We start from the raw sequence: 24726 nt of genomic DNA, 5'->3' as shown, positions 1-24726 counted from the left end.
CCAGATTACTCGATTTTGCTGAAGACGCAGCAAAGAATCCTTCAGTAGGTTCTGCTGTAAATTTACTAAGAGGATTTTCAGAATTGTTTTTTGATCCATCACTTGTTCAAGACTATATTATGTTTATTAAGAAAAATGGATCTTGGGCGAGAAAATTGAGTGCAAAGAATAAAGACAAAACTGATAAAGAATTGTCTGATATTCAACTTTTAATTGTTACTCCGTTCCAGAGATTACCAAGATACATTCTTCACTTTAATGATTTAAAAGGTTGTGGTCCAATAAAACACAGTCCAATACTCAAACAGGCTTTAGAAAGAGCCAAGAAAAACGCAGCAAGAGTCAACGAAGCAATTTGATTTATTTTCGCATTATATTTGTATTGTTATTTAATAACAGTTTTTATTTACAATTTTAAATATTCAAAACAATTTAATCAATAACACACTATTATATGTCAAATTAATTTAAATTAAAATGTTTATTTACAATCATTGCATTAAAATTGGATCATTTTTAACGTTATAAACAATTGAACACAACTTAAATGGTCAACTTTTTGACATATAAATAAAATTAATACAATTTTAACATAACAAGAATAATATAATTAAATTAAAACAATCACAATTTGAAGTCATTTTTATTTTAATGGCAATTTTAATTAAATAAAAGGTGTTTAACTTTAAATAGATATTTATTATGTTTATTTTCATGTTAACTCCAATTTCAAACATAGAGAATGAAAGCTTTGGTTTTTATGTTATATATTGTTTTGACGTTCTCACAGCCAGACGAGTCAGAAGGACCTTCACACCCACCACCTTTCTTGCGCTCAAGATCAAGTTCAGAACTTTTATTAGATGCACAACTTTCTCCTCAAGAAATGCACATTATCAGCGAATTAAAAGATACTGAGAAAAATTATCAAGAAGCTCTTTGAGAGCTTGCATTTCTCTTTCTCAAACACCCTGATATATTCAAATTCAAATATCATAAACAATTAAACGAATTAGTCGATATGCAAAAACCTTTACTAGAAGCACTGGAAGAAGCTGTTACAACCCCAACAGTTGGAAGCGTGTTCAAAGCACTGACTCTCTTCAATGAAATCTTTTATAACCCTACACTTATTCAATTGTATATCAAAATAGCAAGAAAAATCAAAAAGTGGAACCCAATTTTAACAGCAAAAAATCCAAATAAAGAAGATGTTGATATTTCCAGAATTCAGTTATTACTTCTTAATCCTATTCAAAGGATACCAAGATACACCCTTTTATTTAGTGACTTAAAAAAAGCCGGTCATTTTAGACACAGTTCAATTTTACAAACAGCAATACAAAGATCTGGAGTGGTCGCTTCTGATATTAATGAAAATTCATAACCAAATTGTTTCTTGTTTTTTAATACAACATTTAATAAGTTTTTTACTATTAATTTAATTATAAATAGATTTGTGTTTATATTATAAGTACTAATTATTCCTTGATTAATAAAAGTGAAATTAAGGAATAATATATTGCCATAACAACAATTGAAGTTATTATGTTGAATTTTTAATGTTGTTAATTTGTGAAATTGGAACAAATTTTAAAAGGTTGTAACAAATTTATTATTAAATATAACATTTGTTTTTTTATTTAAAATAATTGAGATGAATACTTAAGAATAAGTTCTTTATATTTTTTAATTCATTTCATTGTTGGAAAAGCTGAAAACCGTTCAATATTTTTGAATTGATTGTAATAAACATAATTTGTTTTTAAACACACATTATCACTAAAAAAATAAATAATATCTTATTAAACACTTAGTTGGACACAAATGCAATTAATTGTTCTATTGCTTCTTTATGTTTTGTTTATTTGTTGTAAAGGCACTCCACTAACAGAGAAAGCCAAACATTGTATTGACGAATTTGAAAATAGCGAGAAAGTGTATTTGTCAACTTTAAAAGAGTTAATTCCACTTCTTCAAAAGCATCACAATATTTTTAAAGAAAAGTACATTGATTATCTCAAATTGATAATATTTAAACAACAGAAATTTTTGAGTATATTGAATGAAAACAATAAAAATTCAAACTTATTTTATACATTTCAAAGTGTTATGACTCTCACTGCAATGTTTTACGATCCAGAAGTATTAAATGGGTATTTACAATTTACTTCAAAACTAAATAAATGGAACTCGAAGTTGTCTCGCATGAACCCAGATAAAAATGACAAAGAACTCAACACCATTTCACTTTTAATTATGTCTCCTTTACAAAGAATACCAAGGTATGAATTACTTCTTCGAACTCTTTTTAAATGTGACGATTGTAAAGACAATTGTTTTGCAGAAGAAATTATAAGAAGAGCTTCTTTTGTATCTATTTTGATTAACGATCAATTAAAATAATTGTAATTTGCGTTTTTTAGTATCCAGAATAACCAATAAACAACGATCATTTGAAATTAACACGACTTTCAAATAAACACATTTACCAATTTACATTTTCACATACAAAATTAGGTAAGTTGATATAAAAATATAATAAACAATATTTAATTTGTGTTGTGTAATTTTTGATGAATATTTTTTCTTTGTTAGACAAAGTTATATTTATCGTCTAATTGAACACTTTGAATCTTTTCAAATTGAGTATCTTTTTATGTGTATAACACACCAACTTCTAAATAATTGATGTGTTATATCTTCCAATTATTGTTTGTTATATAAAGTTGCCTTTTTGACAACAACAAAGGGGCAACTTTATTTTTATTTGAAAAAATGGGGATAATTATTAAAATAATATATAGCCTAACAATAGACACAGTTTACAAACGATAACTTAACTATTTCAAATATAAAAGTCATAAAGTCAATGCCTATGTGATGTATTTAGATCTGCCGAACTTTTTTATTTGTCGCACAACTGGCTGATAATTTTGGTGTTCTACAATTCGAATTTTGTCTTCAAATCCGTAATTTTTGTCTAACTAAATTTTTTTAAATTATTTTTATAATAAAACTATCAAAGCAATTCACACAATCACAACAAATCGATACTTTGTTTTGCTGGATTTTTGATGAATGGACGCGTCTGACTGTAATTTTTTAAATACTATTTATAAAACATATTTGTATAAACATGGCAAGTAAAAGTAATTTATGTTTAAAAAATACCCTCAAAATATTTTTGAAGTAATTCCAAATTTTTTAATTACATGATTATTAAAAAACAAACCCGACTATTTAAAAATCGCATTTTCTTGTTGTTTAAAATTATAAACTTTATAATATATCCAGGACTTTTTGTGTAATTATTAATAAAAAAAATAAAATGAATTATTAAGACAATGTTTGAGATTGGTTGAATATTAAACAGACCGACATCACCTTTTATATTACTTGAAAAATAAAACAATAAATTGTTTAAAAAAGAAGATAAAATACAAATGCATAAGTTATTACCTCAATTTATTTGAAAAAAGACTTGTATCTAAATATTAATATCATGTTCACACTTCTTTTCTTTATTACTTTTGTTTCCAGCATGCGTCCAGAAGAACATGCAGAACTTACACACAAAGCTAAAAAGATACTTTCAGAAATTCAATCAAGTGAAGAAACATACCTTATAGGTGTTATGGAATTGGCAGATTTAATGGAAAAATTTCCAAAATTATTTGAAGACAAATACATTGATTTTTTGAGAACTGTATTTCAAAAACACAACATTTTTATAAAGGAATTAATCGTATCCAATTCAAAAGGAGATGTACATTCTGCTTTGAACAGTCTTTCACAATTTACTGAAATGTTTTATGACCCCGATCTATTAAAAGGATACTCCGATTTCGTCTTAAAAATTAACGATTGGAACAAAGAAATAAAGAAAAAGAATCCCAAGAAGAAACATCTGGATTTCAATTCAATTACTTCTCTTATTTTGTATCCCATGCAAAGAATTCTTCGTTATAATTTATTATTTTCAAATCTAGCAAAATGCAAATTTTTCAAAAGTAGTGTTGTATTGAAACGGGCTCGAGAGAGAGCAGAGACTGTTTCTTCCATTATAAATGGTGATTTAAATTGATTAATAATTCAGTGTGTTATATTTGTGTTTGTTTGATATAATAAAATATTATTTAATGTACTTTATTGTTTTGATGATTCACATCTTTTGTTTTCAATTATAAGAAAACCATTATTCAAGTTGTTTCAAAAAGACATATACTATTTTGATATAATCAAGTTTTGTTTGCATTTTAAACACTTCTTAAACGGTTTTAAGAATATTATCTTTATATTGATATAATGAATTCATTATGCCTTTTCTTATTCATATTGAATGCCATAGGAAATCCAAATGATAAACTTGATACTATGGCCAAGAAGACAATTGAAGAAATTTTGATGACTGAAGAAACATATTTGTCTGGATTATTTGATTTCAGTGATTTAATATCGAATTATCGAGGAACGTTTGAATACAAATATACAAAGATGGTGGAGACCATTTTTAAAAAGCAAAATTTGTTGGTCGATCAATTAATACAAGCAAAGTCTAAAAGCACTGTTGGTGGTGCTCTTGAGTTCCTTCATTTCTTTACTGAACTTTTTTATGATAAAGATTTGATCAGCGCTTATGTTGATTTTGTTAGTAAAATTCGTTATTGGAATAGTTACTTGGCAAAGATGAATCCACATAATACAGATGTGACACTTCGTTCAATATCATCTTTAATTGTCTCTCCTATGCAAAGAGTTATTCGGTACAAACTTTTCATTGAAAACATCTCCAAGTTACCACAATTCAAAGGTAATCGTGTTGTCCATCGAGCGTTGAAAAGAATCAGTTCTGTGGCTGATTCTATTAATAATGCGTAATTCAAGTTTACTTTTAATTATATGAAACCTTTCGTATCAAATAAATTACATCAAATAAAGCATTGAACATTTTTACAAAATAAATTGTTTATACGAAATTAAAGGAATATATTTATTGCAGAGTTTAATATCAAACAGTCCAACAATTAGACTCATATAGTAGATTAAAATAAAAGAAGTGAACATACCATAAACAAAAAATAATTTAATATTTAAAATATAATAAATTATATTATATCATATAATATTGAATGTATTTTTGAAATATAATAAAAGTGATGGTGTATTGAATCGAGTTAAATTTTACAATTGGTAGTTTGAACGCTTGTTAACAACTGACTCAATGTTATATAAAGATGCGTCATCTCTTCATTTTTCATTCTTTTAGTACCTTTTTATGACGACAGTATTCTTTATTATTACATTTACTTTATTGTGTCAAAGTACTCCAATTTCTGAATCAACTTTCAACATTTTGAAAGAATTTCACCAGACTGAGAATACTTATTTGAGTGGGATTGACCGCCTCATTGAATTACTCGAACGTTACCCAAAATATTTCAAAGAAAAATATATCAATTTACTTCGAGTCATTACACAGAAGCAATTTGCCTTTCTGCATATATTGGGTGTATCTACAGCGAAGAAAAATAAAGAAAGTATTATAGAAGCTTTAATGACATTTACTGAAATGACTTACGACCCTGATGTACTTAACAATTATGTTGTGTTTGTATCAAAAATCATGGACTGGAACAAAGAGCTTGAAAAAATCAACAAAAGAAAGGCTGACATGGATTTAACAATGATCTCTTCATTGATATTGACTACAATGCAACGCCCACCAAGATATGTACTTTTGATTAAAGAACTATTGAAGTGTGAAGAATTTAAAAACAATCAATTAGTCAAAGGAGCATTAGAACGTGCCGAGGCATTATCACAGGCCATTAATGAAAATATTAAAAATTGATTCTTCTGATTTTTTTAATGTTCTATTCGCCTATGTATAAAGAAATGATAAATTAAAAGTTATTTTTTGATGTTTTAATTTTACTATAAAATATTTATAAAAACTAAATTATTTATTTAATATCTTAACTTGTACCTTATCGGTAAGTTTATAAACTCTTTATTATAACATATATTAAACAATTGTTACGTTCTGTAATTCCTTATTTCTATAAAATGGCATTCAATGTAAAAACAAAAAGAAAAACCGGAAATTGTAAAACAGAGGGTTGTGTAATTTATTTTAATTAACTATAAATAATTAACATATTTATTATAAATAATAGTTAATATCTTTATTTCAATTAACCATAATTATCAGGTGAAGATTAGTAATAATATAAACATACCCTTCACTTTCTATTTTTATTTTAATAATTACTTTTTTATTTTTTTTCACAAAAACCATTTAAAAAAAGCTTAAAAAAAGTGTAAAATAATTTGTTTTAAAACTATAATTATAATTGTTTTAACTATAAACATACTATTAAAAACTACCAGCAAATAAACCTCCACTAGTTTTTGTTCGACTTTTTTTGGATTGCCCTTTTTACTTCGTTGATCTTATTTACACTAAGAAAAGTTCCATTTTTTCACTAAGTACTATTTATATCGGCTTAGTATTTTTTTAAATATCTTTTAATTATAACTTTAGTGACCACATCATCACAACGTTTTGTTATAACCTGATATTTAATATATATTTACTAGTAATTTATAATATTAAAATTAATTTTATATTAAAAATATAAAGTATTATTTTATTTTCCCGATTAAGTATAAATTGTCATTTTACAAATTAATTCTATTTATACTGAACGACAAAACACAATCCAACAAACTTTCGTCGATATTAAACATGATAATAAACTATCTATAATTATACAAATTTAACGTACATTATCGGGATTTCATGTAAATAATCTCTTTTTTGATACGATTTGCAAAACGATTTTTTGACCAATGGCCTAAAAATAGAAAGATTAAAATCATTTCACCCCCAAAATAAAAATAAAAATAAAAAATAGTAAAACCTACATGTTGAGCAAAATCCCGAAATAACAGCCCAATTGTGATTTGAAATTAGTTAATAAAATTATAAACTTTTTTAGTTTTTTCATTTGAAAGATATTTCATTCAACAATCACAAATTTGTATAACCAACTAATATTTATAGCAAAAATATTATATTTTAATAATTTATTTGACAATTTGATCAAGATCTAACCAAAAGTCCATTATAATCTCAAAACGAAAAAGCCAAAAATGGGTTCATGTAAAATGTGTCAAAAACTCCAAAATGGGATTTTTATTATTTTTAATTTAAAAAAAAAACAAAATAAAAACAGAAAACCTCTCATTTTATCAGATTGAAAGATGCAGAACGAATACACATTTGGGGCTTATTTTTCAAGTAATTTATCAAACAATTACAATGTGATTAACACATCGTTGATGTACTCGCCACGCACAGTGTCGTACGTCGAACCCTCTCAATGCACAGACTCAGACCTTTATGAAAATACGTCAGTCTGCTCACAAAGACTGACTGTTTCCAACCTCGGGTGTTCAACCATCTCATTCATGACAACGTCTGACATCAACCTTAGAATAGACAATTGGATCAATTCAGTCGACACTGAGGCCTTATACCCTTCCCCTGTTTGCGTTTGAAGAGTGTTGCAAGCTTGTACATAATTCATTTCACTTTCTTGTATTTGTTTATTCTATCATATTATAGTTGTTTCATAGTAAATTATACTATAACTTTTATTGCTTTTCATCAACAATTGCTCATTTTAATGTTTTTTGAAAAAAAGATTTCTTGTAAATTTCCAGTATGTTGTAGAACATTTTTACTCATGTTATTTTTAATTTAATTTCTGGTTATTTTTACTATTAATTATAAAATTAAAAATAAATTATTTTGTTTTGGATTTATTTATTTATGTTTTGTTCAAAAATTAATAAAAACCTTTTATTTAATTGCTTTTTTGTTGAACAAAAATTGTTTAAAAAACTGACTTTAAATTTCGATAACAAATATTTTGAAGTAAACCTAGGGGTGGAAACTACAATAAAAACAATACAAAATAATTGTTACTGTGTTGGGGTTTGCACAAATTGGATGGAATATCCACCAGTCTTCGGGTCTTGGTTAACAGCGAAATTGTCTGTTGAAAGGCCAAACCACCCCAAAACGGAGTTACCAACATCTTTAAGACTCGACATCATTTGGTCCAAATCTTTTTGTTGCTCTTCGGTGAGTTGTTCTTTCTTGTTATTATTCAAAGGTGTGGCTTTTTCTGTTTCGTGGATATCAACCTCCTCGACTTCTTCCTTTGTTTTTTTTGCCTCATCTGTACTTTCATTCCGCCCACTCTCTCTTTTGTCAATCTCATTATGTTCTTTTTCTTCGCTCATTCCGTCATTTTTCTCATCTCCACTTGTTCTTTCATCTTCATTTATTCTGTTTTCACCCTCTCTATTAACAATTTCTTCAATCTCGTTGTGTTTTTCCATCTCATTTTTTAGTTCAATTTCATTTTTTTCTAAACTATTATTATAATAAAAAAATAATTTGGAGTATTATTATATAATAGTAACATGGTATTATATAATAATAGTAAAAATAATTATATATTATTATATTTATAATAATTTTTATTTTTAGAATATTATTTATACTATAAAATACCTTTATAATATAATAAATACCTAAAATAGTTTTTAAAGTCTAATAATTTTTTATACTATAAAAATATTATTTAATATCAAACTAGTAGTTGATTATAAAAAAAACTAACCAACAATCGCTGATGAAAGATTAGTTAAAAAAAGAAAAACGCCCATTCTCCTCACAACTCCTTGACGATTTTGATCAAGTAGTCGAATTGTAAGTACATTTGCTTGTCGTCATCCGTAAACTTGACGTTGGACTTGTACTCCCCTCGAGCCAACATTCCCGACGGTGCTTCGTTCCAGTCGTTCTTTGGGAGTTCGAGTGCTTGGAACTCGTTCTTTGGTGGGTAACTCCCCAACATTTCTTCGTCTGATGCGACCTGTTTCCCAAGCTTAGAGACGGTATTAATGATTCTGAGTCCTAACACTGGCTCATGTTGTACTCTGAAGCTAACTCTCATCTTGAATTCCTCGTTTTCCTTAATGGGGATGGGAGTTGATTTAGCTTTGGCAATGTCAGCCTCAGTGCTCAGCTTAAGGATAACAGGGTCCCGTGTCTTGAATAGAACAGCGAACTCGGAGATGACAACACGGCGTGGGTCGTCTTTTGGGGGAACATAGTCTGGATCCATCCCCAGCGATTTCAAGTACGCAACCAATGACGGGTCTTTCTCGTTTTTCGCTATGTCTGTCGCCGACATCACAACACTTTTCGAGTTCTTTTTCCTCCCTTAAATATCCCGTCATTCCGATTCGCCACTCCAAAAGATGATTTTTAAGTTCCCATACCTCTCGGCCGTTCCGACGGGATGAGTTGTGATTGCTTTTGTCAAGTGGCATTTTTTATGTTTTTTTACTATTATTTTAAGCCAGTTGATAATTTCATACACCATAATGTAAAGGTTCTTTCATGTTAAATAATTTTGAAAACTAAAAATACTATCGTTTCTGATTGAACAAAACTTTCCCGTTTTAAAAAAGAAAAAAAAAATATTCATAAGTTTGTATTATTGTATTACTATTATTCTAAATTTTAATAAAAAACGAGTTGATGTCTACTATCATTTAACTATATTTGAACTATAATAATTAATTTCGCGTATTATTTATTAATTAATATTGTATTATTAATAAATGGTTTTATAAATATAATAATATGGTTTATCAAACACCTAAAATCTCCTGAAAAATGAGATGATGATAAACTTGGTGGAATAAAAGTATAAATAAAGCGAAGAAAAAGCAGACAAAAACGACTTTATTTATTTCTATCGACAAGAAAAGAAGTCAACATTAACAATTTTGATTAGACGAGTGGTGGTGTGCTTGAAAGACCTGAAACAGACCCATATATCTCCGAATTGATTTTGTCCCTTTTCTCCACTGGTCGTGCCGAGAGGAGGAGTCTGTCCACACACCCTGGACAAGCTCTTTCGAGTGTCATCAGTGGTGGCAGAGGTACTCTCATTTTTGTGCACCCGTCGCACACGCATTTCCCGCAGAACCTGCAGTGGTGTCGTCGTGTCCAAATACCGAACTGAGTGTTGCAGGTCATGCAGAGTGTTACTGTGTTATCCGGAACGAATGGTGGTTTGATAAAAGAGTCATTCATTTTGTTTCTGGTCTTTAGTGCTCTTGTCGCCTCCTCGTTCGCCTTTGTGATTTCCGTCATCCAACTTTCCTTCTCTTCTTTGTTCGACGCGTACACCACAAAGCTCTTCTGATCGGTCAAAATTTCAAATGCGTTCTGTTGTGGAACGTCTTTGACAAAGACTGAAAAGACTTCAGTGACTTGTGACACTTTTGTAGCGGCCTCGTCTCCCATCCCATACAGAAAGATGTCATTAAACAAGATGAAGTGTCTTGGCTTAATTTTCTTTCTGCAGACCTTCCTGAGATTTCCTTCTTTGATGAAGTACCTTTGCGGCTCGACAAGCTTCCCCGAGAAGCCCGATATTCTTTTCTCCAGTGCAAACAAGACTCTTCTCCTCTCTGTCGAGACAATAGCCCTATTAGCGGAGTCGGTGAGTTTCTTCATTTCTGTGAGGGCTTGTTTGATGTTTGTATAATCGTCGTACGTCTCTGGTGTTCTCTTCACCAAGTCTGTGAGGAGAAGGGTATACCTAGGCAGTCTCTGTACGGGCATAATAAGAAACCCCTGGAGGTCGAGTTGGTTAGATTTGTTTGGGATTGCGAGTCTGACGTCGTCGAGGAAGTCCTCTATTTTTTTCGATGTTGAAATGGTTTGAACTGCTTGTTGGGAAGGCCCAGTATTCCCCAAGTACTGATAATAGACTCTGAAATATGGGATATAATTTTGGAAGATCTTTCCAATCGACCGGCTCAGTGTTGAACTTTCCTTCGCGTTTTGCAGTTCTAAATAAAAAGATTTGTTGACGTTCGCTATTTCGTCAAAATACAAGAAGATGGTTTCCGTCTGTGACTTTGGAATGATGGGTGGAGACTGTTCTGTAATTCGTTTATAGTAATATTGAATGCACGTGTCTAATGACTCGTTGTAAGTCTTTTCAGTATCCATGATTTCTTCGATTATGCGGAGTCGATACTCATCACCTGACAGCGTGTTCTCACGCTCCTTGACAAAAGACATCTTCTGCTATTTTTCCAAACCTTTTTCATTCGAAAAATGGAACAGAAAACAATGATTTTCATATTATACTTGTTTATTATAATTTATAATTTATTAATACTAATTTTACTATCTATTCCTTTTGTAATTTTTTTTCAAGAAAAGTTTTTGGAGATTTTCTTTGAATGAAACTATTTTAAATTAATTAATAATTTTATTAGTATAATAATTAGTATATTTATTGGTAAATATATTAATAAATATATTAATAAAAATTAAATACAGTTTATTATATAATAAACTATAATTACATAACAAAAGATCAAATAAATATACTTAAATAATAATACAATTATAGTACAACAAAACAATTTGAAAAAAAGACAAGTGAACTCCAAAACGAACTAGAAATCATGGAAATAATACGTCGAGTGGTTGGGGCGTTACCGACGCTTTCAATCAAGCGGATGAGTGACTTTATATTTCTTCTTTATGGAGTATTTCTTCTTCTTTATTCGGTCTATGTGAGTGTCTTTCGGTTGCAATCTGACACGTTGCCCCACGTGGAGTCGTTGACGTCAGTTGTGACGTGTACGATGCTTCAAAGTGTGATAGTGGTGACGTCATCACTTTTTCAGATTTTGCAGCGGACGTATAGTGACGTGACATCGGTTTCGTTCCACTCATTTGTGCTTATAGTAATCTTAATGGTTTCATTAACTCATTCGGTAGTAATAGGCGTTTCTATTCATAATTTTAATAGAATAAGTGATACTAATAGTAATATCCCGGACATCGAACAACAATACTCGTGCTGTGGGTGGTACTCAATTTCGACAAGAAGATGTAAATCACTGGCTGGACTCAGAATGGACAGAACATGCTACGGAAGCGTCGGGACGGACGTCTGGAGTGTACTACCTGTGGCAATGGGAATCAACATAATCTTGATCGGCCTCGCGATCGTCAAATTTGGAATCATCTACTTCAACGCAATGAACGAAAATAAAGCAGAGATGCTCGTTAACAAGAACGAAGACACAGAAGACGCTGTCGACGTCGTCAACTATCTTCAAGTCGATGAGATTGAGGAATCCATTTTCGACGATTTTGGAGATCATCTCAAAAATAACGATGTGTTGCACAACGAAACGACAAATGGTAAAGGCAAAAGCGAGTCATCGGAAATCACTGCTGAAAGGATGAACAGTGCGGTCGAAGAAGAAGATTTTATATTGCAGAACGACACGACAGAGAAACGAGTCGAAAGATTTTAATTGTGTTAATGGTTCGGTATAGTTCTTTTTATAGTAAAATATACTATTATTTTTGTGAGCAGGAAAACGTCAAAGTTGCTATGAATGAGTAGGGTTTCACTTTTCTGTGTGATTTTTTTAACTCATTCCAAATAAGAAGATATGAGTGAAGAAAACGGCGCGAAACACATTGGCGACGAAATAAAAAAAGAGGAGAGTGAAGACGTGAAAGACGAAGTCAAAATGGATTTAGAAGACGACCCAAATGATATTGTTGAAGAAGTTCAAAAGCCAAACGCTATGGAGGAGGAACCAATCAGTGACGCGGATTTGTATATTGAAATGAAGGAGTGGAGAAAATTATATAAAATCGATATCACTATTTTAAGGGCTTTATATGACCTCGGCTTTATATATCCAACAGAGATTCAGAAATTCGCAATCCCAAAAGCTCTCACTTCTCAGTTTGTTACTATTATTATTACTAATTATACAAAAATTAATATTTCTATTATCCAGTTTTTTTTTAAGTGGAATGATGGGAAAGTTTCTTAACTATTGACAATAGAATAACATTTTTAATAACATTTTAATGTTTTTTATCTATAATAATTTAATAATATTTTATAATAACGAATTTAATAACAATTATAATAACAATTAAAATAACAATTAAAATAACAATTAAAATAACAATTAAAATAACAATTAAAATAACAATTAAAATAACAATTAAAATAACAATTAAAATCAGAAAATGACAAGAAGAAAAGATTTGATTGGATCAGCGCCTACTGGGAGTGGCAAAACGCTGTCATTCTTAATCCCACTAGTCCAACGGTTTATAGAGAAAGGGACATTTGATACGACGCAGTGTTTGATCTTAGTTCCCACTCGAGAATTAGCTGTTCAAATTCGGGATCACTTACAAAAATTAACGAAATACCTTCCGCGAGTCACATCATGTGTAGTAGTAGGTGGGTTAGCATCCGTTAAACAAGTCCGTTTGTTGTTACAAGAGCCGACGATAGTGATCGGTACTCCTGGTCGTATATTTGAGTTATACAACAACCAAGACACTCCTGTGTTAAAGACATTGCCTTCGCTGCCGTATTTAGTAGTTGATGAAGCTGATCGGATGGTAGAGCCTGGGCACTTTTCCGAATTAAAAGATTTGGTGACGGTCGTGAGTAACGCAGAGAAGCAGACGTTTGTGTTTTCAGCGACGATGCAATTAGCTGCGGAGATGTGGGCTGCTAAATTTAAGACGACGCAAACGACGCAGATGGAGATGATGGTATCAGCGTTGAATATGAAAGACACGGAGTTAGTCGATATCTCGACGCCGGAACAAACAGCGAAGGAGATGGAAGAGAAGAAGATAACAGTGACGGGGAAGTTACGGGATGAAGCGTTGTTTTATGTCTTAACGAAATTAAATCCTGGGAAGACTTTAGTCTTTGTGAATGCAATAACAATGGTTAAGCGAGTCGTTCCATTACTTCAAATGGTGAACATCAAAGTGTCTTCGTTATACTCAGGAATGGAAATGGCACAACGATTAAGGAACATCGAGAGATTTACAAAGAACGAGAACACCGTGTTAGTCACAACGGATATCGCGGCGCGTGGACTTGATATCGACGATATTAAAACAGTCATTCACTACGATCTGCCACGAACAAGTGAGTTGTACGTCCATCGATCGGGAAGAACGGCGCGAGCGGGGAGGAAAGGGACTTGTATAGTTTTTGTTGTCAAAGAAGAGAAAGGAAAATATTTGAAAATGCTGGAAAACTTGAAAAAGAGTGACTTCCCGCAGATTAAGATCGACGCACAAGGCTTTGTGATGACAAAAAAGATCATGGTCTTAGCTAATAAAATCATCGATAAGAATAACACCAAAAAGAAGGGCGGCGTCGTTAAAAGAGACCAAAAGGAAATCGAAGATTCGGACGAAGAGGGACTCGACCCCGCTGAACAAGAAGACGACAGAGTCCATAACGAGAAGAGAGAGAAACTCGAACGCCTCCAAAACTATAATATGAAGGAACAATTACAAGATCTCCTCAAGAAGTATCAAATCGTCAAATTGGCAGGGTCCGAGAAAGGATCCTATTTAATGGGACTTAAAATGGAGGGAATGTCCGGAAAAGACCACTACGTAAAAGGAAAGGAAAAAAGAGAAATGAAAAGAAAGCATTTTGTAACAGTGAAAGGACTCGATTTGGACGATCTGGATGAACAAATTAACTTCGCAAAGACTCTTGCTAAGAAGAAATATTGATTTTTGGATTGATTCGTGTTGTTGTAAATTACTATACTATAATAGTATTATATGGTATTATTATAAAAGACTAAAATAATATAGTTTATTTGTTAATAATATTGTAATTTGAAGGCATAATTCAAAAAGAAGAAATCGTTCGCGTTAAAGAGATAGAAATGAAGAGGTTACCGAACGAATTTAAATTTATGATTTTGAAATTTTTTCATTGAGAAATAAATAGAATTAATAATAAAATCAAAAAAAGTTATATTGTATTGTTTTATAATTCCATTTACTTACCATAATAGTTTTCATCAAACTGTCATGAAACTATAAAATGGTATTTATAATAGTATTATCAAACTATACACTAGTGTACCAGATATATAACTACAATATAGATTCAAGTGTTATAAACTTCTTTCTATATCATTACAAATTTGTTATAAATTACAATACTATACTCATATTGTAATTTACAATATGAGTATAGTAAACTAGTCGAACAGAATTAACTTAAAAAGATAGAGATGGAAGAGGCTATCAAAAAGGCGGATGCCTTAGAACAAGCTCGATATGAAATAATGAATACAAACCCAAGCTTTCCATCGTCCAATGGGACCAATAAAAAGAGAGAAATTTCACTCGAAAAGTTTCAAGGCCTAGTTGGATTAGTCCCCTTAGGTATTCCACCTCTTCTCCTCTTCTTTTACTTCACATTTTACTTCTTCGTGATAAAATACTTTGCTTTGACATACTCAACACTCACAATGACTCTTCTAGTTGTTTTGTCACATTATGAATTGTATAGTATGCTCTATCACTGGTATAAGTGTTACACCGTCCCTTCCGACGAAATTCCTATCGACTATTTTAAGCAATACACCTCTCAGAAAAACACCGTCGAACACTGCTCGATCTGTAAAAAGGACAAGTACCCCCGCACACACCACTGCTCGATCTGTGGCAAGTGTGTTGTTCGCTATGACGTTTGTGTTCCATTTAACTATAATTGTATAGTATAATTATAGTATAATTATAGTATAATTATAGTATATTTATAGTATATTTATAGTATATTTATAGTATATTTATAGTATATTTATAGTATATTTATAGTATATTTATAGTATATTTATGGTATATAGAGTAGATATATAAGAACTATATTATATAGTTAAATTATTATAAATAATAGAGTAAGTACCGGAACTATAGAGTATAGTATAAAGTAGTAGAGTAATAGTATAGCATCACTGTGCGTGGTTGTCGTGTATTGGACTGCACAATGTGCGGTACTTTGCGTTGTTCTTGTTCAACGGTGCGTTTACGACGGGGATCTATATGACGATGTTAGGGTATGTATTATACGACCAATACAACAACGCGAATCTTCCTTTTAAAACGCTATTAGTGATGACTATCATGACGTTCAATACATTCCTGACGTGTGGGTTTCAGACGGTCTTCCAGTTTGTGTGCATCTCTTTGAATCTGACGATGGTGGACGTCGTCGTTGTTGGGACCACGTGGTTTAAAGGAAATGGAATAGTTCTGCCTTGGTATATCACTTTCATAGAAAATTGGAGGGAGGCCTTAAGAGTGAGGAAAGACCTCAGTCTCTTCTGGTACCTTTTGCCTTACACACCAACACGTGGAATTAATACCGAAGAACTCGACGATGTAAAAGTCGACGTGTGAGTGATATGAATTGTACTAGTCTATTCTAGTTAAAAAACTAAAGTAACTAGTTCAGTGATAGTTCGTATTTGTTTTTTTGTACTATGTCATGTAATAAACAAAACTATTTATTATAATACAGACATTTTTTTTCTTTTCCCAAATTTGCTTTGAAGAATGACATTTCCCACTTTGGACTTTGTTATACTATAAATTAATGGTAAATGAACCAAAAATAATAATACAGTTTATGAAAAACGAATAACTTATTATAGATCCAGATTTGGTACAAAGTCAACATCTCAACGCCACCGATCTCCTCAAAAAACCGAAACGAGTTGGATATAAAAAGGTAGAATTTAACTGGAAAAGCATCAAATGAAATTTCTTCTGTATGGCGGTCGTGGATGGATTGGTGGCCAAATGATTGAGTTATTGAAAGCTCAAGGCTTTGAGGTAGTCAGTGGAGAGGCGCGCCTAGAAGAACGCGAGAAAGTCATGCGAGAGATTGAAGAGTCGAAGCCGGACCGTATCATCAACTGTGCTGGGAAGACTGGCCGCCCCAATGTTGATTGGTGTGAAGACCACAAAGAAGAAACGATTCGTTCGAACGTCATTGGGACGTTGAATTTGGTCGACTGCGCCTTTTTGCATCACATCCATGTGACGAATTTTGCGACGGGGTGTATTTATGAGTACGACGCGAAGCATCCGATGGGAAGCGGGATCGGATATACCGAAACGGACGCGCCGAACTTCACAGGGTCGTTCTATTCATACACAAAAGGACTTGTAGAGAAGATCTTAGTCAATTATAGTAACTTACTCAATTTGAGACTCAGAATGCCCATCTCAGACGATCTGAACCCAAGAAGCTTCGTCACAAAAATCACAAAATATCAGAAGGTCGTCAATGTCCCAAATAGTATGAGCGTCTTAACTGATCTCTTACCGAAAGCTGTCGACATGTCGATTAAGAAGGTCACTGGACTCCTCAATTTCGTCAACCCCGGCGCTATCTCGCATAACGAAATTTTGGACCTCTATAAAAAGTACATCGACCCAAAGTTCGTCTACACAAATTTCTCGCTGGAGGAACAGGCAACTATATTGAAGGCGGGAAGATCTAATAACGAACTCGACACGACTAAACTCAAGACAATGTACCCAGATATACCTAACATTAAGGAAAGCATTGAAAACGTCTTTATTAGAATGAGCAAAAACGTCAAGAAGGAGGACTAAGAAGGACTCAGCTTGATTAAGGGAGATAAACCACTTTAACTCTTGTTTTGGTTATTTCTATATATTAATAGGTGTTTTACTATTTAATTTTATTACAAAAAAAGAAAAAAAAATGCACTAACCGGGACTCGAACCCGGATCTCCATTTTGGGAGGGTGAAATTCTGCCCTTAGACCATTAGTACTTCTTCAAGAAATAGTTCAAACAGCATTACTAAATGCAATTTATTTGATATTTACTCCGAATTAGTTCAAACTGTTAAACCACTCAGTGAGTAAATAATGAGCGAGATCTATCGGAACGCCATCTACAAGTACGTCGTCGGTCCTGGTAAAGGCAATGGTGGTGCTGTTTGTGGTCGTGATGGTGGTGTATGGTTTGTTATTTTCTACTTCTTTTTAGTAAAAAAGGAGATGACAACTCACCAGAAGGGGACACTCAGAAACACTTGAAATGTCGCTTGAAGAAGCGCGGAACATTCACCGCGTTTGTCTCAAAGGATTGACAGGTGCAAATTTTGTGATGAGTGGCGTGACCTTTGCCATCACCGACATGAACGACGATCAAACAATCATATCTGCAAAGGCGGTTTCTTATCAGTCCGGGTGTACTATTATCCTCACGCGTGGTGGATTTGTTGTTGGGTACTTTGACTCGCCAAACACATCTGAGCAGAGCATTATAGCAACAAAGAAGCTTGCTCGTTATGTCAAAGAACTCGGGTATTAACTGCTTTATATACATTACGACTTTTTCAACCAAAATGACAAATTTGCATTAAATGGTAAAAATTTGGTTTAATTATAATAAAAATAGAATTATTAATTTGTTTAATATATAATAAATATAATAAATATAATAAATATAATAAATATAATAAATATATAACTAAAATATTGACTATTTTTTTTATGATTTATGTACTAAACTTTATAGTAAAAAAAACTAAAAAATAGTTAAAAAAGGTCCTACATGTCTTACTTTTTCTTGTTCAAAATCTTTTTTGATTCAGCCCATCTCTTTCTGAGGTCTTCCAAAGTGACTGTATTAGGTAATGCGTCTCCATTGACCACATTATTTTCGTCTATAAGTTAAATCTATATTATATGGTATTATATATTATAATAATATAATAATATAATATATAATAATATAATATATAATAAATATATAATAAATATTATAGATAATATAATTAGTATAAATTATTAATAAAATACTAAACGAATACACAAGAAGAAAACAAACAAAGAGATGGTCGTTCTGACGCAACGGAACGCGCTAACGACTTTTTCTAACCTCCAGCAGACGCCGCGTGAGCTGATGCAATACTTGCGGACATCATTTTTTTACCTTTTGCCATAGCTGTTTTCATCCCCATCTTCTTCATAGCCATTTTTGGCGTTGCGGGTGGTTCTTCTTCATCTGTTTTTGGTGGCTCAAGTGGTTCTGGTTCAGCCTCATCGACATCGATTTCGACTTGAATGTCATCTAAGTCGACTTGGATGTCTTCCATTTCAAGATCTTCGGCATCGAGTGCGGTGAACGCGTACTCTAAAAACTTTGTAACGAAGGCTTTGAGGTCTTTGAAAAGTTCCAAAGTCCCACAGGTGATGCCATTAACTAAGACTGGATTGTACTTTTTTTTTATGTCTTTGGCAAACGCATATTTTGCGACGTTCATCCCACCCTCCGAGATCTCAACGGAAGCGCCTCTGTTACTTTTGCTGTACATTGGGGCGGAAAAGATGGTGAAACAAAGCGGCGTTTCAATTTCTTCATTGCCAAAGTCATGCGACTCAAAGCCATTATGAAAACACTGGTGGCCTCGGAGCATCCCTATAAAGCCATTTTTCTTGAAGAACTTATCAACCGCCTTGAACCCATAAAACACTGAACAGTGACGGCCAGTGTTCTCTATAAAGTCCACTGTATTCCAATCAATCTGTTTTGAGTCTAATTCATCTTGTGTTATAGGATCTGCCCATAATAAGTCTAATAATAAAGCATTTGATGTGGGCTCGACGTGACGGTCAATTAGATTCAAGTCGTCGAGAACTACTAAATTTGGAGAGATGCCACCATGACATAAAAAGAAGTTACCAAGAGATGTCGTGTATTTGCAAGCTAATGGGAGACTGTCAAAGAGAGTAATACACTTGTTATATATGTCTAACGAATACTTCCATATACACTCCGTCTTAAATCCATAGTTCTGTGTCATCGTCCGACTCTCATGGTTCCCTCGAAGTAATATCACTTTGTTCGGGTTGTTGCATTTCATCGCAATTAACGTGATGAGAACTTCGCAGGAATATTCCCCTCGATCAACGTAATCTCCTAAAAATACATAGGTGTGGTCTCTCTCCATTAAAAAGCTACTTGTTACTTTATTGAATGTTTTCAACATGAATTTCAGTAACCTTAAAACATGTTCAATTTATTGTTATAATTACAAGATCAAAAAACACTGAAACTCGAAAATGGGCAGGTAATATTATACAACTATTGAATAGACTTTGTAAGAATACAAACCACTTGTCAAGTTGATTCAAAAGATCAAAGTATTGCCCATGAAAATCACCCCAAACTACAGTGTCACCCGATATGTCAATTAAGTTGTGTTCTATATCGAGTATTCGTGTAGTTTTATCAAGTAAGGCGGTCAATGAACTGATTGTTAATACACCACCTTTCATAAAGTGTGACTTGAGCTTTGCCATATCGTATTTCCCATTCACAGGGACGAATTCGAGTTCCGATAAGCCGTCTGTCATAGTTATTTAAAAGAACAAGTTCGTTCCCATCGAGTTTTTTGTTTATTTTTTTTTGTTTTTGATTGTTGTTTGGTCGAAGGAATGAACTATATAAAAATAACGTGCAAAATCCACATTTAAATAGATTTATAATGTTTTGACACTATATCTTGTGTTATTTCATAAGTTTCAATTAATTTGGCATGCCGTTCTGGGTCATGTTGAAAATAGATATCTGTATTATTAAAACATGTTTTAGAGATGTTTTGCTTATCATCGGCAATTTTATTGTTAATTGACTCGTAATTTAGTTATAATAGTATTAATTAATTATAATATTAGTATTAATTGTTTAATAATCAAAAACTTAGTTTAATTAAAGATTTGTCCATTACACTAATTTTGTTTAATAATTGATGAATTAAATATATTTTACATTAATATTAATTAATTAATTAATTAATTATAATTTATTATAATATAACATCAATAATGAGGCATTTATGAATTATTATAACTACTATAATATGCTGAATTAAAAAACTGCACAAATTAGATCATTTTGGGTTTGTTAAAAAGTGTTTAATTTATTGCCCAAAAAATGTCTTATTCAATAACCGTTATTTGATTGATTAACAGGTTTTAAATTTAATGAAGAGATTATTAGTTATATTACTTTAATATATTATAAAGTTATTCCAGTAGTTTATATTGATTGTGTTATATTCCAAAATATATTACTGATATTTTGATGATATTGGTAGATAATTATAATTTCAGATACAACCATAGAATTATTATTATCATATATGGATGTGTTGTATCATTGATTTAAGTTAAATTATTACATGAATTATTTAATTTGATATTTAAGAATTACTCATATGTTCAATTATAGAACACAATATTATCTATCCAAAGTATTTAATTTATTATTTATATTATTAATATAAGTAAATATTTTTAATAATTTTATTTAATTCTTAGATAGTATTGACAACCAATGTCATAAAACTGTATATTATTTTATATTTTAATTGTTCGTCATTATACAAATCGAAGACTTGCAAATATAGTACATATAAAGTCTACATTCCACATATACCTGCGCCCTTTAAACGTTATTGTGTTAAATAAGAGTTACATTTACATATATTCACATCTCGATTTCTCAATCAAAATCATAAACACTCTCAAAGTTGATTTTTACTATCAACTTTTTTATTTTTCTAAATAAACAGAAAGCCATCTTATAATAGTGTTATACTAACGTATTAATATGAAAATCCCTCAGTTATATATATTTTCGCGATGAAATAAAATGTGTATATAATCAACAAAAAGATACTAAAATTACGACACTTCATCTGAATCCAAACGCTCCTCCCATCTGAGGTTGTTGTTGACCCATCATTCCCATCTGTGGTTGTTGTCCGAACATCGAAGCTGGTTGTTGTTGTTGTAGTCCGAACATTCCACCACCCATTTGAGGCTGTTGTTGTTGTCCAAATCCCATTCCCAACCCCATTTGGGGTTGTTGTCCCATCATTCCAAACTGTTGTTGTGGTTGTTGTTGAGCGACTGGTTTGGTAAAATTGTTTGCCTTATAATCTTCATACCGAATTTCTATAATCGATTTCCCTTTGAATTGTGGCATGAAATTAATTGCCATATAATGGTTCCCGTCCTGGATTGTTTCTTGGTATTTTACAAAGGCGCTTGACGTCGGTTGTTGCGTAAACGCTCCAGTTGCGCCAAATGCATTGGGCTGAGCACCAAAAGTTCCACCTAACCCACTTTGTTGTTGTTGGGGTTGAGCAAAAGCGTTTGGTTGAAGTTGCCCGAAAGCGCCGAGCTGATTTTGTTGGGGTTGTCCTAAGCCATTTGGGGCTTGTTGAGGTTGGCCTCCAAACCCACCACCAAAACCTCCAAAACCCGTTTGTGGTTGTAATTGTCCAAACATCTTTTTTGCGACTTTTAAGTTCTCTCTTTCAACATTTTTTTTGAATAACTATATGTTATAGTAACTTTTTATTAATTTTTTTGAATGGTTGGAAAGATGTATTTCTAACCTTCTTATTAATTTAATAATTTGGTTATTATATACTTATAGTTTATTTGTGAACTATTAAAATTCTTATATTTCTTTTTTTATTTCTGATAAATTAATATGGTATAGTTTAAATAATAATATATAGTTTTCTGCAATAATTCACAAATAAACAATGTTTTTTTTCTATCTACAAAAATATTTTAGTCTATATTATTTTCATCATTGACTTGTAATATTTAAGATATTATAACGAATAAAAAATAATAAACAAAATTTTTGAAATAAATTTAAAACATAATTTATTTATATTAATAACAAAACTATAATTTCAATTTATTTGGTAAAAAAAATAAATTGTAAAAAATCAAGTTAAAAAATTTTTTGTATTTAAAAAAAAACTTAAAGTTCTAAAAAAATAATAATAATAAAACTATTTTAATTAATTATTTTAATTGATTTAAAAAATAATATACTATATTATAATTAATTTCAATTATTCGTAATAAATCGTAGTTATATTATTAATTAATACATTTTAATAGTAAAATACATTGTTCAAATATTTTACAGAAAATAAGTAACACATTAAAGGTAAAACGAATAAAATATAAACACATAACAAATTATTACTGTTCTAAAAATGCTTTCATTCTCTGTGTCCTTTTGTTAATTATAACATCAATTTGGTCACTTGAACAAGCCAGCTGATTATCTATTCCCGTTTCTGGTATTTCTTTATCGACGTCGACCAAGTACTTAGTAATCGCGTCGAATGTTGGTCGATTATCAGGTACACTTATCCAACACATTTCAATCAACTTTTTAAGTGTCTTTGGCATTTTCTCGTCAATTGTAAGTCTTCTTCCCGATATGACATAATCCTTGATCTCAAAAATTGACTTGAAGTGCATATAAGGTTCTTCTTGGTAAAAGAGTTCCCACGCAGTTATAGCGAATGAGTAGACATCACCCGCGTTAGTGTAGACATCTTGAAAAGTCTCAGGTGCTGCGTATATTGGTGTTCCGAGTCCTTTGTCGTCGCTGTTATTAATTGACTTCTTCGTGAATCGCGATGTCCCAAAATCGGTGATTTTGATAGTACAGGCACTGTTGAAGTCAAGTGAGTTGACCAACAAATTGTCTGGTTTTAAGTCCAAGTGCATGATCTTGTTCTCGTGAAGAAACTCCATGCCACGTGCCGTATCAAACAACATCCGCACTTTCAGTTTGTATGGAAGACGTAGAAAGTCCTCTTTGGTATCACGTAAGTACTCCCCCAATGCGCCCAACACAAAGAATTGAATGACCATTGAGACTTGTGGGAGATAAGTCACTGACCCCATGTAATTGGCTATGAACGGATTGCGTAGTTTACTCATCATCTCACACTCCGCTATCACAGAATTCTTCAATTCTTTCATCTCATCGTCTGACAAATTCTCCCACTTGAACTGCTTGATGGCAACGGGGACACTTCTGTAGTTGCCTATAAACACTTTCCCCATCGCTCCCTCAGCTATCGGAGTCTCGTATATATTTAACTCATCCATATCTATCTGGGTCGAACTTGAGGCATCAGTTCTTATAGTGAAATAATAATGTTTGTGGCGAGAGACATTCTTTTTGAGTTTATTCATTTCGGTCTGGTCTTGTTGAGTGAATGTCTCGAATGTTTTGTCTTTTAGTAATTCGGCAATGTCATTTAACACTTTTTTATTTGTTGATTGCCACATCGTAAACGGGATTTTCATGTTACGCACTTTTGTCGTGCAAAAGAGTGTGCAGTAACATGTTATAATTTTCTTCCCATTTGGCCGAACGAAGAGGACTTGTGGGTCGAAATGGAATATGAATTTTGGGTTGTTAGGGGTGTGGAATATGATCATTAAACTAATTGTTAATCATTTGAATAACATTACAAAAGGTACAAATTTATTATAAAAAAGGTATAAAATTATTATAAATAGGTATAAATAACAAACTATTTGTTTCGACTGTAATTCGTGACTTCGATTTTTTCAAATCTTGTGTCTCCAACATCCGTTGGTTTTGTTTCATTTCCAAAATCCAGATTAATCGGATCAATATTATACTTTTCTTCTTTAGAAGGTTCTGCTGATGTTGATCCAGTCAAGTAATAGTGATAACATATTTGTTGTGTTCTGAATGTATTGATATCGACCTTCCTTATATTACTAACAAGTTTAAGAATAATTAATACAACAAACAAAGCAAAAGCGAGGATTCCCAAATCGAAAAAAACAACAACAATAATAATCCAAGCTGGTGTTTTCTTTTTCTTG

General features: G+C 31.7%; 12 protein-coding genes across 12 annotated transcripts; 6 read left to right on the top strand and 6 right to left on the bottom strand.

Annotated features, from left to right (window-relative positions):
• Positions 1–4308: 4308 nt before the first annotated feature.
• EIN_165010 (hypothetical protein) lies at positions 4309–4881 on the top strand (the record flags this gene model as incomplete). Its single annotated transcript, XM_004255784.1, has 1 exon — positions 4309–4881. One exon carries the CDS (start codon positions 4309–4311, stop codon positions 4879–4881), a length of 573 nt encoding a protein of 190 aa, XP_004255832.1.
• A 3111-nt stretch (positions 4882–7992) lies between these two features.
• Positions 7993–8415, bottom strand: EIN_165000 (hypothetical protein; the record flags this gene model as incomplete). Its single annotated transcript, XM_004255783.1, has 1 exon — positions 7993–8415. The coding sequence occupies one exon, from the start codon at positions 8413–8415 to the stop codon at positions 7993–7995; it is 423 nt and encodes a 140-aa protein (XP_004255831.1).
• Positions 8416–8750: 335 nt separating this feature from the next.
• On the bottom strand, positions 8751–9275 carry EIN_164990 (Rho GDP-dissociation inhibitor, putative; the record flags this gene model as incomplete). Its single annotated transcript, XM_004255782.1, has 1 exon — positions 8751–9275. One exon carries the CDS (start codon positions 9273–9275, stop codon positions 8751–8753), a length of 525 nt encoding a protein of 174 aa, XP_004255830.1.
• A 605-nt stretch (positions 9276–9880) lies between these two features.
• On the bottom strand, positions 9881–11185 carry EIN_164980 (Rho/RAC guanine nucleotide exchange factor, putative; the record flags this gene model as incomplete). The annotated part of the gene is made up of 1 exon (XM_004255781.1): positions 9881–11185. One exon carries the CDS (start codon positions 11183–11185, stop codon positions 9881–9883), a length of 1305 nt encoding a protein of 434 aa, XP_004255829.1.
• A 392-nt stretch (positions 11186–11577) lies between these two features.
• EIN_164970 (hypothetical protein) lies at positions 11578–12441 on the top strand (the record flags this gene model as incomplete). Its single annotated transcript, XM_004255780.1, has 1 exon — positions 11578–12441. The coding sequence occupies one exon, from the start codon at positions 11578–11580 to the stop codon at positions 12439–12441; it is 864 nt and encodes a 287-aa protein (XP_004255828.1).
• A 141-nt stretch (positions 12442–12582) lies between these two features.
• EIN_164960 (ATP-dependent RNA helicase mak5, putative) lies at positions 12583–14707 on the top strand (the record flags this gene model as incomplete). Its single annotated transcript, XM_004255779.1, has 2 exons — positions 12583–12884; positions 13189–14707. The coding sequence occupies 2 exons, from the start codon at positions 12583–12585 to the stop codon at positions 14705–14707; spliced, it is 1821 nt and encodes a 606-aa protein (XP_004255827.1).
• Positions 14708–15219: 512 nt separating this feature from the next.
• EIN_164950 (palmitoyltransferase SWF1, putative) lies at positions 15220–16390 on the top strand (the record flags this gene model as incomplete). The annotated part of the gene is made up of 2 exons (XM_004255778.1): positions 15220–15678; positions 15941–16390. The coding sequence occupies 2 exons, from the start codon at positions 15220–15222 to the stop codon at positions 16388–16390; spliced, it is 909 nt and encodes a 302-aa protein (XP_004255826.1).
• A 357-nt stretch (positions 16391–16747) lies between these two features.
• On the top strand, positions 16748–17614 carry EIN_164940 (NAD dependent epimerase/dehydratase, putative; the record flags this gene model as incomplete). Its single annotated transcript, XM_004255777.1, has 1 exon — positions 16748–17614. One exon carries the CDS (start codon positions 16748–16750, stop codon positions 17612–17614), a length of 867 nt encoding a protein of 288 aa, XP_004255825.1.
• Positions 17615–17895: 281 nt separating this feature from the next.
• On the top strand, positions 17896–18343 carry EIN_164930 (profilin, putative; the record flags this gene model as incomplete). Its single annotated transcript, XM_004255776.1, has 2 exons — positions 17896–17990; positions 18046–18343. 2 exons carry the CDS (start codon positions 17896–17898, stop codon positions 18341–18343), a joined length of 393 nt encoding a protein of 130 aa, XP_004255824.1.
• A 565-nt stretch (positions 18344–18908) lies between these two features.
• On the bottom strand, positions 18909–20391 carry EIN_164920 (serine/threonine protein phosphatase 2B catalytic subunit, putative; the record flags this gene model as incomplete). Its single annotated transcript, XM_004255775.1, has 2 exons — positions 18909–19992; positions 20150–20391. The coding sequence occupies 2 exons, from the start codon at positions 20389–20391 to the stop codon at positions 18909–18911; spliced, it is 1326 nt and encodes a 441-aa protein (XP_004255823.1).
• A 1342-nt stretch (positions 20392–21733) lies between these two features.
• On the bottom strand, positions 21734–22333 carry EIN_164910 (hypothetical protein; the record flags this gene model as incomplete). Its single annotated transcript, XM_004255774.1, has 1 exon — positions 21734–22333. The coding sequence occupies one exon, from the start codon at positions 22331–22333 to the stop codon at positions 21734–21736; it is 600 nt and encodes a 199-aa protein (XP_004255822.1).
• A 716-nt stretch (positions 22334–23049) lies between these two features.
• Positions 23050–24716, bottom strand: EIN_164900 (protein tyrosine kinase domain containing protein; the record flags this gene model as incomplete). Its single annotated transcript, XM_004255773.1, has 2 exons — positions 23050–24313; positions 24406–24716. Coding segments are annotated over 2 exons (1575 nt in total), but the record flags the coding sequence as incomplete, so codon positions are not given.
• Between the last annotated feature and the right edge of the window lie 10 nt (positions 24717–24726).

Source organism: Entamoeba invadens (genome assembly GCF_000330505.1).
Source record: "Entamoeba invadens IP1 unplaced genomic scaffold scaff_1105074725133, whole genome shotgun sequence".
Lineage (NCBI taxonomy): Eukaryota > Evosea > Mastigamoebida > Endamoebidae > Entamoeba > Entamoeba invadens.
Note: the sequence above shows the minus strand (reverse complement) of the source record. Positions and strands in the feature narration are given on the sequence as shown.